Source organism: Pelophylax lessonae (genome assembly GCF_965119305.1).
Source record: "Pelophylax lessonae genome assembly, chromosome: 4".
In the NCBI taxonomy this organism is placed as follows: Eukaryota; Metazoa; Chordata; class Amphibia; order Anura; family Ranidae; genus Pelophylax; species Pelophylax lessonae.
This window is the reverse complement of record NC_138771.1, coordinates 608,434,565-608,449,769: the sequence shown is the minus strand read 5'-3', so window position 1 is coordinate 608,449,769 and position 15,205 is coordinate 608,434,565. Positions and strand designations below refer to the sequence as shown.

The window sequence follows — 15,205 nt, the reverse complement described above, 5'->3', positions numbered from 1 at the left end:
GCGGAGACGGAGCTGTCATTCGCCTGCTCAGCGGGGTTCAGCGGATCAATCCCCCGCTGAGCAGAACAGACTCCGTCGGGCGGTACGCCCGTGTGAAAGAGGCCTTAGACTTCTCTGCCCGAGGGCGGTCATATGACGTATTTCACATCCTGTCGTGAGAATCTTTAATATAATAACTTACATTGTGTACTCACTGAACCTACACTATAATTCCCCATTAATATTCACACCACCTGCTGGGATTTGTACAGCACTGCGTTCAGTTGACACAGTGATTGCAGCGCTGGCAGGCAGAGTTAATGTTTAATGTGTGGTTTTCTTAAACACACAAACGTGGCATGGATTTTATGTTCCCAATTCTGCCGGTTCAGCTGCTCCGGCGGGCTGTGCTGGGATACGAGGATTAAAGGGCCGCTCGCCTCCAACCACCCACTTCGCTCAGCCCTGCAAATCCGTATCAAATGCTGATTCATCGGATTCATTGTCCCATCCGGCAACTTCTGATGAGACCGGCAAAACGCAGACTTAAATTTCACCAGCCGGGGGAGGGGTCACGGTGACTAATTGTTTAGGGAGAATACAAATCTTTTTGCCCTTCAGCGCCACAATGTGCCAAGGCCAAGGTAAACCTTCTGCAGGGGAAAACGGCTTTGGCATTAACTGGACGGAGATTGTGTAACGTTACTGGTTTCATATTTCTAGTGGAACACCAAGATTTTTTTTCTTACAGTTTTACAATACCCTTTCCCTTTTAAATAAAAATATATATATATTTTCACTTAGGACTTAGGCTCCCGTTCACATCTGCGTGTTTCTTTTGCGTTTTAGGTGCAGTGAGTTAGGCTGGCCATACATGTTCAAATTTCTTGTACAATTTTCCTTCAGATTTACCTTAACCACTTGCCGACTGCCTAACGCCGATTTACGTCGGCAGTCAGCCCCTCACAGGCAAAGCGACGTAGGTCTACATCGCTAGCCTGTGAGGATCTAGGGAGCGAGCGCGCGCCGCTGGAGGCTCGCTCCCACTCGCTCACGGACCCCCCTGCGCTTGTGCCCGACGGACCCGATGTCCGCCGGGCACTCACAATTGTCCATTAAAGCGGGAGAAAGGCAGGCGGCTAATGTAAACACAACCACCTGTCATTCTCCCCTGTGTAAGAATAGAGATCATACGGTTCTGCTATGTAGGACCGTTGATCTCTGTTCTTACACACATAGCCACATCCAATCACAGTTAGAAGCACGCCCCTAGGGACACACTTAACCCCTCCTTCTCAAATAAAGTTAACTCCTTCCCTGCCAGTGTCATTTTTTCAGTAACGGTGCATATTTATATCACTGATTACTGTAGTAATGTCACTGGTAACCCCAAAAGTGTCAAAAATGTCAGTCAAGGGTCCGATCTGTCCACCGCAATGTCGCAGTCCCGCAAAAAAAATTGCAGATCGCTGCCATTACTCGTTAAAAAAAAAAACAACAAAAATTACAAAAATCTTTCCCTTAGTTAGTAAACGCAATAACTTTTGCGCAAACCAATCAAAATACGCTTTTTGCGATTTTCTTTTTACCAAACATATGTAGCATAAAACAAATTGGCCTAAAATGTTAAAAAATTTTGATTTTTACATTTTTTTGGGGGAATTTCGTATAAAAAAATGTGAAAAATATTGTTATTTTTGCAAAATTTACGCTCTTTTTTTGTTTATAGCGCATGATCAAAAAATCGCACAGGTGATCAAATACCACCAAAAGAAAGCTCTGTTTGTGGGAAAAAAAGGACGTCAAATTCGTTTAGGTACAGCGTCGCACGACCGCGCAATTGTCCCTTATAGTCACGCAGTGCCGAATCGCAAAATAGGCCCTGGTCAGGAAGGGGGTAAAATCTTCCGGGGCTTAAGTGGTTAAACTATGTAGTGCAAAGGGTGGCCTAATTTGATACAACTGAAAGTTGTTTAGTTTTGACCTCATATTATATGTTTTTTGGTAAACCTAAAGGAAAATTGCATAACATGTATGGCCAGCCTTAAAGAAAAAGTCCTGCATGCTGCATCTTTGATGCTCTTTCATCCAAACACGTGTTCCATAGAGTTCAATGGTAGCGCGCCTAAAACTCAACACACCCAAAATGCTTTGCAGAGATGTAGACCGACCCTTACCCTCTCCACGCTCCAGCTCCCCGGGTTCCGTCCAGTGCTGGTGGTCCTCTTCTGGTAGAATGACATTCGTGTCATTCTACCCAATTCCTGTGTGCCTAGTCTGTTGTTCGCACGCCCCCCCCCCCCCCCAGAAGGGTGCGCTATCACCCAGACGAGGCTCACGGTATTCCACACACACATTATGTCAGCACCATTCAGTTCTGAAAGAACACCATACCCCCCACCGCTGTCAAAAGAAGAGAATGTACTAAGGAAGTCACCAGACCAGCTAAAAAACTATAGACTGTATAAGGATTTATTTAATGTAAAAAAAAAAAAAACACCTGGAAGGGCTTCAAGGGAAGGCAGTTGGCAGGTGTGAAAGCTGGAGTTTGGAGTTCCCCTTTATTGTGAATAATTTCCTGAATTCTGGTTATATTAAAGCCCAACTCTGGGCCAAAGAAACATTTTTAATATATGTGCGCACTGTGCTTTCGAATGAAAAAGCAGTTTGTGCCGCTACTTAAAGTAATCAAATAAAATAGGTAAAAAAATAACAAATGTACATTTCACAGTGGCGCACTAATTATAATCATATGCAAAAAAAATAAAAATAAGTGTCCATAAAGGATATAAATTTAAATGTCCACAAAGAATAAAACTATATAACAAATCAGTGCAAAAAATAAATGTGAAGAAGTAGGTGTAAATAACATCCACTACCAGGGCTTTTTTTCAGCAGGAACGTGGGGGAACGCAGTTCCGGCACCTCCAGGACTACATGTATGTAATGGCAAGATGTGCTGGAGGGTCTATTGATGCTGGGGAAACTATTGTTGCTGCAGGGGATCTATTTTTGTGGAGGAAGAGGGTCTATTGTTGCTAGGGAGGTTTTCTCTTGCTCGTGGGGAATCTATTGTGGCTGAGGGGTGGGTCTTATGTTGCTGGGGGGGGGGGGTCAGTCATTGCTGGGAGGGATCTACTGTTGCTCGCTGCTGGAGGGTCTATTGTAACAAATGCCATACAAAATACTTGGCACCCCAAAATGATACCTGGTACTGTATTCTCTAAAAGGGGTGGTACTAGGAGGTGGGTAAGGGGTGGAACAAATGAATGGTGCTCGGAGGTGGGTAGGGGCGGAGTCAAGGGGGGACTCGAAAGAGAGGAGTTCCTGCACCCATTCTCTGAGAAAAAAAGCCCTGTTTACTACAACACCAAATATCCTCCACCAAGGTGATGAGTGCCAATTCCACTCTCCTAAGAAAAAAGCTCACCAGATATAGTTGCCATTCACCCTCGTGTCTGGCAAAGCTTCCTTTTTGTGTTATATTGAAGAGCCTCTTAGGCTACGTTCACATGTGGGCGTAGCGGATCACGGGCAGAATCACTGCGATTCTGCCCGCGATCCGGAAATCATTGCAAATCGCGGGACGCCTGTGCGATGCCCATGATTTCCAATGTCACCCCAAGAGCTGTGCGATATTGCCACATTTTTCGCCTGCCGAATCGCGGTAACATCGTGCAAACAGAATCACAGGATGCATGACGCACAAAAGAAGCTCCTGTACCTTTTTGTATCGTCCCGCTTTTCTGTTTGCGCGATGTTCCCGCGATTTGGCAGGCGGAAATCGCAGCAACATCGCACAGCGTTTGGGGTGCCATTGCAAATCACGGGCATTGCACAGGCGTCCCGCGACTTGCAATGATTTCGGATCGCGGGCAGAATCGCGGTGATTCTGCACGCGATCCGCTACGCCCACATGTGAACGTAGCCTAAAGGACACCAAACTTCATCCAGATAATACCCTCAATCTCCACATGTAGGGATAAAATCCGAGACAGAGCCTCCAATAGTGTAAAACACCTTAAGGTAACCGTTCATTTAAAAGTAATGCACTTACTTACACCACGCCCCGATGATGTGTGGTGACACGGCAACTATACTCTTACACTGAGACGGTGACCCTGGGCATGCGACCAAAGGGGTGATGAGATCACAGCACTGTGGCACCCGGCATGATTGAGATTGTTCAATAAACACTGCTCAAAAAATTTAAAGGAACACTTTTTAATCAGAGAATAGTATCATGTCAATTAAACTCCTGGGACATTGATCTGGTCAGTTAAGTAGCAGAGGGGGTTGTTAATCAGTTTCAGCTGCTTTGGTGTTAATAAAATTAACAACAGGTGCATTAGATGGGCAACAATGAGACAACCTCCAAAAACAGGGATGGCTTTACAGGTGGAGTCCACTGACTTTTTTTTTTCTGACTGTTTTTCGCTAGTTTTGCATTTGGCTAGGGTCAGTGTCACAACTGGTAGCATGAGCCGATACCTGGATCCTATAGAGGTTGCACAGGCAGTCCAACTCCTCCAGGATGGCACATCAATATGTACCGTTGCTTGAAAGTTTGCTGTGTCTCCCAGCACAGTCTCAAGAGCATGGAGGAGATTCCAGGAGACAGGCAGTTACTCTAGGAGAGCTGGACAGGGCCGTAGAAGGTCCTTAACCCATCAGCAGGACCGGTATCTGCTCCTTTGTGCAAGGAGGAACAGGATGAGCCCTGCCAGAGCCCTACAAAATGACCTCCAGCAGGCCACTGGTGTGGATGTCTCTGACCAAACAATAAGAAACAGACTTCATGAGGGTGGCCTGAGGGCCTGACGTCCTCTAGTGGGCCCTGTGATCACTGCCGGACACTGTGGCGCTCGATTGGCATTTGCCATTGAACACCAGAATTGGCAGGTCTACCACTGGTGCCCCGTGCTTTTCACAGATGAGAGCAGGTTCAGCCTGTGCACATGTGACAGACATGAAAGGGTCTGGAGAAGCCGTGGAGAATGTTATGCTACCTGTAACATCATTCAGCATGACCAGTTTGGTGGTGGGTCAGTGATGGTCTGGGGAGGCATATCCATGGAGGGACACACAGACCTCTACAGACTACACAATGGCACCCTGACTGTTATTAGGTATCGGGATGAAATCTTTGGACCTATTGTCAGACCCTACGCTGGTACAGTGGGTCCTGGGTTCCTCCTGGTGCACCACAATACCCGGCCTCATGTGGCGAGAGTATGCAGCCAGTTCCTGGAGGATGAAGGAATTGATACCATTGAATGGCTCTCACGCTCACCTGACCTAAATCCAATAGAAGACCTCTGGGACATTATGTTTCGGTCCATCCGATGCCAGCAGGTTGCACCTCAGTCTGTTCAGGAGCTCAGTGATGCCCTGGTCCAGATCTCGAAGAAAATACTCCAGGACACCATCCTTGGTCTCATTAGGAACATGCCCTGACGTCAGGCATGCATACAAGCATGTGGGGCCATACAAACTACTGAGTTGCTGCAATTAAATTTCAGAAAATGGACTAGCCTGCTGCATAATTTTTTCACTTTGATTTTCGGGGTGTCTTTGAATTCAGCCCTCTGTAGGTTGATCATTTTCATTTCCATCAAATAATGTGGCATCCTTTCATTCCTAACACATTACCCAGTCCATACCAGTATAGATCCTAACACATTACCCAGTCCATACCAGTATAGATCCTAACACATTACCCAGTCCATACCAGTATAGATCCTAACACATTACCCAGTCCATATCAGTATAGATCCTAACACATTACCCAGTCCATACCAGTATAGATCCTAACACATTACCCAGTCCATACCAGTATAGATCCTAACACATTACCCAGTCCATACCAGTATAGATCCTAACACATTACCCAGTCCATACCAGTATAGATCCTAACACATTACCCAGTCCATACCAGTATAGATCCTAACACATTACCCAGTCCATATCAGTATAGATCCTAACATATTACCCAGTCCATACCAGTATAGATCCTAACACATTACCCAGTCCATACCAGTATAGATCCTAACACATTACCCAGTCCATACCAGTATAGATCCTAACACATTACCCAGTCCATATCAGTATAGATCCTAACACATTACCCAGTCCATACCAGTATAGATCCTAACACATTACCCAGTCCATACCAGTATAGATCCTAACACATTACCCAGTCCATACCAGTATAAATCCTAACACATTACCCAGTCCATACCAGTATAGATCCTAACACATTACCCAGTCCATACCAGTATAGATCCTAACACATTACCCAATCCATACCAGTACATATCCTAACACATTACCCAGTCCATACCAGTATAGATCCTAACACATTACCCAGTCCATACCAGTATAGATCCTAACACATTACCCAGTCCATACCAGTATAGATCCTAACACATTACCCAGTCCATACCAGTATAGATCCTAACACATTACCCAATCCATACCAGTACATATCCTAACACATTACCCAGTCCATACCAGTATAGATCCTAACACATTACCCAGTCCATACCAGTATAGATCCTAACACATTACCCAGTCCATACCAGTATAGATCCTAACACATTACCCAGTCCATACCAGTATAGATCCTAACACATTACCCAGTCCATACCAGTATAGATCCTAACACATTACCCAGTCCATACCAGTATAGATCCTAACACATTACCCAGTCCATACCAGTACATATCCTAACACATTACCCAGTCCATACCAGTATAGATCCTAACACATTACCCAGTCCATATCAGTATAGATCCTAACACATTACCCAGTCCATACCAGTATAGATCCTAACACATTACCCAGTCCATATCAGTATAGATCCTAACACATTACCCAGTCCATACCAGTATAGATCCTAACACATTACCCAGTCCATACCAGTATAGATCCTAACACATTACCCAATCCATACCAGTACATATCCTAACACATTACCCAGTCCATACCAGTATAGATCCTAACACATTACCCAGTCCATACCAGTATAGATCCTAACACATTACCCAGTCCATACCAGTATAGATCCTAACACATTACCCAGTCCATACCAGTATAGATCCTAACACATTACCCAGTCCATACCAGTATAGATCCTAACACATTACCCAGTCCATACCAGTATAGATCCTAACACATTACCCAGTCCATACCAGTATAGATCCTAACACATTACCCAGTCCATACCAGTATAGATCCTAACACATTACCCAGTCCATACCAGTATAGATCCTAACACATTACCCAGTCCATACCAGTATAGATCCTAACACATTACCCAGTCCATACCAGTATAGATCCTAACACATTACCCAGTCCATATCAGTATAGATCCTAACACATTACCCAGTCCATACCAGTATAGATCCTAACACATTACCCAGTCCATACCAGTATAGATCCTAACACATTACCCAGTCCATACCAGTATAAATCCTAACACATTACCCAGTCCATACCAGTATAGATCCTAACACATTACCCAGTCCATACCAGTATAGATCCTAACACATTACCCAATCCATACCAGTACATATCCTAACACATTACCCAGTCCATACCAGTATAGATCCTAACACATTACCCAGTCCATACCAGTATAGATCCTAACACATTACCCAGTCCATACCAGTATAGATCCTAACACATTACCCAGTCCATACCAGTATAGATCCTAACACATTACCCAATCCATACCAGTACATATCCTAACACATTACCCAGTCCATACCAGTATAGATCCTAACACATTACCCAGTCCATACCAGTATAGATCCTAACACATTACCCAGTCCATACCAGTATAGATCCTAACACATTACCCAGTCCATACCAGTATAGATCCTAACACATTACCCAGTCCATACCAGTATAGATCCTAACACATTACCCAGTCCATACCAGTATAGATCCTAACACATTACCCAGTCCATACCAGTACATATCCTAACACATTACCCAGTCCATACCAGTATAGATCCTAACACATTACCCAGTCCATATCAGTATAGATCCTAACACATTACCCAGTCCATACCAGTATAGATCCTAACACATTACCCAGTCCATACCAGTAGAGATCCTAACACATTACCCAGTCCATACCAGTATAGATCCTAACACATTACCCAATCCATACCAGTACATATCCTAACACATTACCCAGTCCATACCAGTATAGATCCTAACACATTACCCAGTCCATACCAGTATAGATCCTAACACATTACCCAGTCCATACCAGTATAGATCCTAACACATTACCCAGTCCATACCAGTATAGATCCTAACACATTACCCAGTCCATACCAGTATAGATCCTAACACATTACCCAGTCCATACCAGTATAGATCCTAACACATTACCCAGTCCATACCAGTATAGATCCTAACACATTACCCAGTCCATACCAGTATAGATCCTAACACATTACCCAGTCCATACCAGTATAGATCCTAACACATTACCCAGTCCATATCAGTATAGATCCTAACACATTACCCAGTCCATACCAGTATAGATCCTAACACATTACCCAGTCCATACCAGTATAGATCCTAACACATTACCCAGTCCATACCAGTATAGATCCTAACACATTACCCAATCCATACCAGTACATATCCTAACACATTACCCAGTCCATACCAGTATAGATCCTAACACATTACCCAGTCCATACCAGTATAGATCCTAACACATTACCCAGTCCATACCAGTATAGATCCTAACACATTACCCAGTCCATACCAGTATAGATCCTAACACATTACCCAGTCCATACCAGTATAGATCCTAACACATTACCCAGTCCATACCAGTATAGATCCTAACACATTACCCAGTCCATACCAGTATAGATCCTAACACATTACCCAATCCATACCAGTATAGATCCTAACACATTACCCAGTCCATACCAGTATAGATCCTAACACATTACCCAGTCCATACCAGTATAGATCCTAACACATTACCCAGTCCATACCAGTATAGATCCTAACACATTACCCAGTCCATACCAGTATAGATCCTAACACATTACCCAGTCCATATCAGTATAGATCCTAACACATTACCCAGTCCATACCAGTATAGATCCTAACACATTACCCAGTCCATACCAGTATAGATCCTAACACATTACCCAGTCCATACCAGTATAAATCCTAACACATTACCCAGTCCATACCAGTATAGATCCTAACACATTACCCAGTCCATACCAGTATAGATCCTAACACATTACCCAATCCATACCAGTACATATCCTAACACATTACCCAGTCCATACCAGTATAGATCCTAACACATTACCCAGTCCATACCAGTATAGATCCTAACACATTACCCAGTCCATACCAGTATAGATCCTAACACATTACCCAGTCCATACCAGTATAGATCCTAACACATTACCCAATCCATACCAGTACATATCCTAACACATTACCCAGTCCATACCAGTATAGATCCTAACACATTACCCAGTCCATACCAGTATAGATCCTAACACATTACCCAGTCCATACCAGTATAGATCCTAACACATTACCCAGTCCATACCAGTATAGATCCTAACACATTACCCAGTCCATACCAGTATAGATCCTAACACATTACCCAGTCCATACCAGTATAGATCCTAACACATTACCCAGTCCATACCAGTATAGATCCTAACACATTACCCAGTCCATACCAGTATAGATCCTAACACATTACCCAGTCCATATCAGTATAGATCCTAACACATTACCCAGTCCATACCAGTATAGATCCTAACACATTACCCAGTCCATACCAGTATAGATCCTAACACATTACCCAGTCCATACCAGTATAGATCCTAACACATTACCCAATCCATACCAGTACATATCCTAACACATTACCCAGTCCATACCAGTATAGATCCTAACACATTACCCAGTCCATACCAGTATAGATCCTAACACATTACCCAGTCCATACCAGTATAGATCCTAACACATTACCCAGTCCATACCAGTATAGATCCTAACACATTACCCAGTCCATACCAGTATAGATCCTAACACATTACCCAGTCCATACCAGTATAGATCCTAACACATTACCCAGTCCATACCAGTATAGATCCTAACACATTACCCAGTCCATACCAGTATAGATCCTAACACATTACCCAGTCCATACCAGTATAGATCCTAACACATTACCCAGTCCATACCAGTATAGATCCTAACACATTACCCAGTCCATACCAGTATAGATCCTAACACATTACCCAGTCCATACCAGTATAGATCCTAACACATTACCCAGTCCATATCAGTATAGATCCTAACACATTACCCAGTCCATACCAGTATAGATCCTAACACATTACCCAGTCCATACCAGTATAGATCCTAACACATTACCCAGTCCATACCAGTATAAATCCTAACACATTACCCAGTCCATACCAGTATAGATCCTAACACATTACCCAGTCCATACCAGTATAGATCCTAACACATTACCCAATCCATACCAGTACATATCCTAACACATTACCCAGTCCATACCAGTATAGATCCTAACACATTACCCAGTCCATACCAGTATAGATCCTAACACATTACCCAGTCCATACCAGTATAGATCCTAACACATTACCCAGTCCATACCAGTATAGATCCTAACACATTACCCAATCCATACCAGTACATATCCTAACACATTACCCAGTCCATACCAGTATAGATCCTAACACATTACCCAGTCCATACCAGTATAGATCCTAACACATTACCCAGTCCATACCAGTATAGATCCTAACACATTACCCAGTCCATACCAGTATAGATCCTAACACATTACCCAGTCCATACCAGTATAGATCCTAACACATTACCCAGTCCATACCAGTATAGATCCTAACACATTACCCAGTCCATACCAGTACATATCCTAACACATTACCCAGTCCATACCAGTATAGATCCTAACACATTACCCAGTCCATACCAGTACATATCCTAACACATTACCCAGTCCATATCAGTATAGATCCTAACACATTACCCAGTCCATACCAGTATAGATCCTAACACATTACCCAGTCCATACCAGTATAGATCCTAACACATTACCCAGTCCATACCAGTATAGATCCTAACACATTACCCAGTCCATACCAGTATAGATCCTAACACATTACCCAGTCCATACCAGTATAGATCCTAACACATTACCCAGTCCATACCAGTATAGATCCTAACACATTACCCAGTCCATACCAGTATAGATCCTAACACATTACCCAGTCCATACCAGTACATATCCTAACACATTACCCAGTCCATACCAGTATAGATCCTAACACATTACCCAGTCCATATCAGTATAGATCCTAACACATTACCCAGTCCATACCAGTATAGATCCTAACACATTACCCAGTCCATACCAGTATAGATCCTAACACATTACCCAGTCCATACCAGTATAGATCCTAACACATTACCCAGTCCATACCAGTATAGATCCTAACACATTACCCAGTCCATACCAGTATAGATCCTAACACATTACCCAGTCCATACCAGTATAGATCCTAACACATTACCCAGTCCATACCAGTATAGATATCCAGCATGAGATTTTTCCTCATTGAGATCTGATGTGTTTTCAGTGTTCCTTTAATTTTATTTTGAGCAGTGTAAAGGCGATTTTGATGGTTTTATGATGTAAGTGCATTTCTTTTTAATAAACGGTTACCTTAAGGTGTTTTTGCACTATTGGAGGCTCTGTCCTCGGATTTTATCCCTACATATGGAGATTGATGGTATTATCTGGATGAAGTTTGGTGTTCTTTATTATCTGGATGAAGTTTGGTGTTTTTTAGAGGCTCTTCAATATAACACAAAAAGGAAGCTTTGCCAGACATGAGTTGAATGGCAACTACATCTGGTGAGGTTTTTTTCTAATGAGAGTGGAATTGGCACTCACCTTGGTGGAGGATATTTGGTCTTGTAGTGGATGTTCTTTACACCTTCTTCATCACATTTAGTTGGACTTTATTTTTTTGCATTAGGTTGCAGTATAGTTTTATTCTTTGTGGACATTCAAATTGATATCCTTTATAGGCAATTATTTTTTCAGGAGGTTTGCATGTGATTATAATTAGTGTGCTACTGTGAAATGTATATTTGTTATTGCATTTTATATTTTTTCACCTATTTTATTTAAAAGAAAAGTTTTCCCATGCAATTTTGCTGTGCCCACACTACACAGGTCAACTGCTTGTTTTCGTCTAGGTCAGGGATTCCCAAACTATGGCCCTGCAGTTGTTCAGGAACTACAATTCCCATCATGCCATCGTGTATGTGAATGTATGTGAATGTCAGAGTTTTACAATGCCTAATGGGATTTGTAGTTCTGCAACAGCTGCAGGGCTGGAGTTTGGGAATCCCTAGTCTAGGGGATTGGAGAAAACATATGCTCACCTGATCCTCCGCTCCACCTGCAAATGGTGCTCCACCATGATCCGGCTGTGGACTGTTCCTGATGTCCTCACGTCCGGAGCAGGTCTCTGGGTAATGACAGGAACAGTGACCGCACAAGACCATGAGACCCCGTTTGGGGGGGGGGGGGGGGGTTTCAGGAGCCACAGCCGGTATTGTGTGAGGTGGAATTGGGGATTAAGTGAGTATATCTCTGTTCTCCAATCCCCTAGACCAGGGGTGTCAAACTCAATTTCATTGTGGGCCGCATCAGAATTATGGTCTCCCCAGTTGCATCAGTAAGACTAGATGTCCAGAGCACCACCCCCTCACCCCTTACATCAGATGCCAAGAGCCCCCCACCATCAGAAATCAAGGGTCCCCCAACCTTCCTTACAACACAGTGGGGGCAGGGCTGGGAAGTAGAAAGTGCAGGGTCTGGAGGAGGACCAGAGAAGGGATGGAGTTTTCTGAATGCTGAGACCAAAGGAGGTGGAGATGAGGGGGTGCTACAGCTGCACAGTGAGGTGCAGGATCTGAAGGTGTTGTTCTGTCCTCCTCTCTGCTGCCGACTCCTAAAACAGGGGGTGGTGGGGATGAGGGGAGTGCTACAGCTGTAGGAGAGGTGTGAGGGCCACATGAAATGACCTGGAGGGCCAGATTCAGCCCGCGGGCCTTGTGTTTGACACATGTGCCCTAGACAAAAACAAGCAGTTAATCCGGGCAGTGCGGGCCCAGCCCCACTGCATGGGAAAGCTTTTTTTTTGGCAGGAGTTGGACTTTAAAAGAACAGCTCCAGCAAGAATGCTGGTTGGAGCAAGGAAGCAAGCCACTAAAAATTGTTGGCTGGCAGGACCAGCTCCTGATCATGTGACCACTGTGACAGCCAATTACCTTAGTCACATGATCGCCAATCCTTCCCACCCCCTCTGCCAGGCATATAGACCCTTTTAAAGAGATGGCAGGGCTGGGCAGGAAGGTGTTCACTCTGAACTCCTGGCAGATATAAAAGGCATAAATTATGGCCATTTTGTAATCATTAATACTTCATTGAATGTATATTTTAAGGCCACGCAGTGTTAGTCCCTGAATTTGACCTGGTATCAGCATCCTGCAGTCCCTATAAAACAAAGCTGGAGTGTGAGAGGAAAAAGCAGTACAAGGAGTCAATCAGTTCATGTGCTAACATGAAGCATGCTGATAGGAGGAGAGGGCAGAGTGACAGAGAGATGAGCTCATCACTGTGCTGCTTTTCCTTTCACTCTCCAGTCACAGGCTGGTGGCGGGAGAACATCTAGTGGCAGAAAATAAGTACTGTTGATCAGATTGAGGACCTCTAGTGGCAGAAAAGAAGAACTGAGGATCAGAGGGAGGACACCTAGTGGCAGAAAAGAAGTACTGTGGGAGTGGGTAACCCTAAAGGCGAATGTTGCTGCAAAGGCTTATCTTTTAATAGGTTCTTCCTTTTTATCTTGTTATTTTGTTTTAAAGTCATTGTAAATGATCACCTTGTAAAATAACCCACTCTGTTTAAAATTGAAATGAAAGGCAAAACATTTGTGTATTCATATAAAAAAACATTATAAATCCCTTTTTTCCCCTTTTTAAAGTGATCACATTCTCTCTGAGAGCTGGGGGGGGGGGGGGGGGGGTTAGCAGAAGTACACTGATCTTCCCAGTGAATGGCTGTGCAGGGAGTGGCATGTCAGGACAAGTCTGATCACTGGAGGAGAGCACACTGAGTTCCCAGCATAGCTAGAGAACTGACTATGGTGTGCTGTCCTGCTTGGTGTGGTCAGTTTTTAATAGAAAAGCAGAGGAACTGACAGGAACACAAGGGATTTCACACAAAAGGAAGCAATAACAAGAGAACAGGATGCTTTCTTAAACAAGTACATGTTACAGCAGGCACATATCAAGAATATGAAATGCTGGGGTAACAAACTCTTTAGGCTGTATGTAGAGTTGTACTAAGATGGAAGCAATCAGAAAAAAGAATAGGGGGGAATATAGGAAGATCTCCTGACACACTCCCCCTACTGGTAGCTAAAGCAGGTCACTATGGAAGTCAGGTGAGACTGCAGATGTGAGTGACATTATGCACATTGTAATGTCTTGTACTTTGTTTTTTGTTTTCCAATATAGATTCCTTCTAACCCTCCCATTATAGAGGTTGAAGAAATGGAACCAATTTTGTCTCCACCACCCCCACCGGCAACCCTGCCAGACCAGTGTAAGCCCATAACGTCCGGCTACGAGAAACACTTCATGCCAACCCCCGAGGAAGTGATGGGTTTATGCTAATATTAAAAAAAATGAAACCTACTCCACAATGATACCACAAACACAAGTGATGGAGTTCTCCCATCAAAGAGGTGGAAGAATTGGGAACTGTTTCCCCCCCATCACCCTCACTTTTGCCCCCTGCCAGACCGGTATAAGCATATAAAGTCTGGCTATGAGAAGCACTGCACGCCGACCCCTGAGGAAGTGATGGGTTTGTGCTAATAATGAAAAAATCGAAAGTCTACTCCACAATAATGCCAAAAATACAACTAATGGATTTTTCCCATCACAGAGGTGGAAGAAATTGAAGCAGTTTCCCCACCATCACCCTCAAGGATGCTCTCGCCAGACCAGTGTGAGGCCATAACGTCTGGCTATGAGAAGCACTTCACGCCGAACCCTGAGGAAGTGATGAGTTTGTGCTGAC

At 43.8% G+C, this 15,205-nt stretch overlaps 1 protein-coding gene across 1 annotated transcript in view; it reads left to right on the top strand.

Annotated features, from left to right (window-relative positions):
• IL27RA (interleukin 27 receptor subunit alpha) overlaps positions 1-14,888 on the top strand; it is a 97,772-nt gene extending 82,884 nt beyond the window's left edge. Inside the window, exon 13 of the mRNA XM_082255514.1 lies at positions 14,638-14,888. Within this exon, the coding sequence (XP_082111640.1) occupies positions 14,638-14,796 (159 nt within the window). The 3' untranslated portion in view covers positions 14,797-14,888. The remainder of the gene's footprint in view (positions 1-14,637) is intronic.
• The last annotated feature ends 317 nt before the right edge of the window (positions 14,889-15,205 follow it).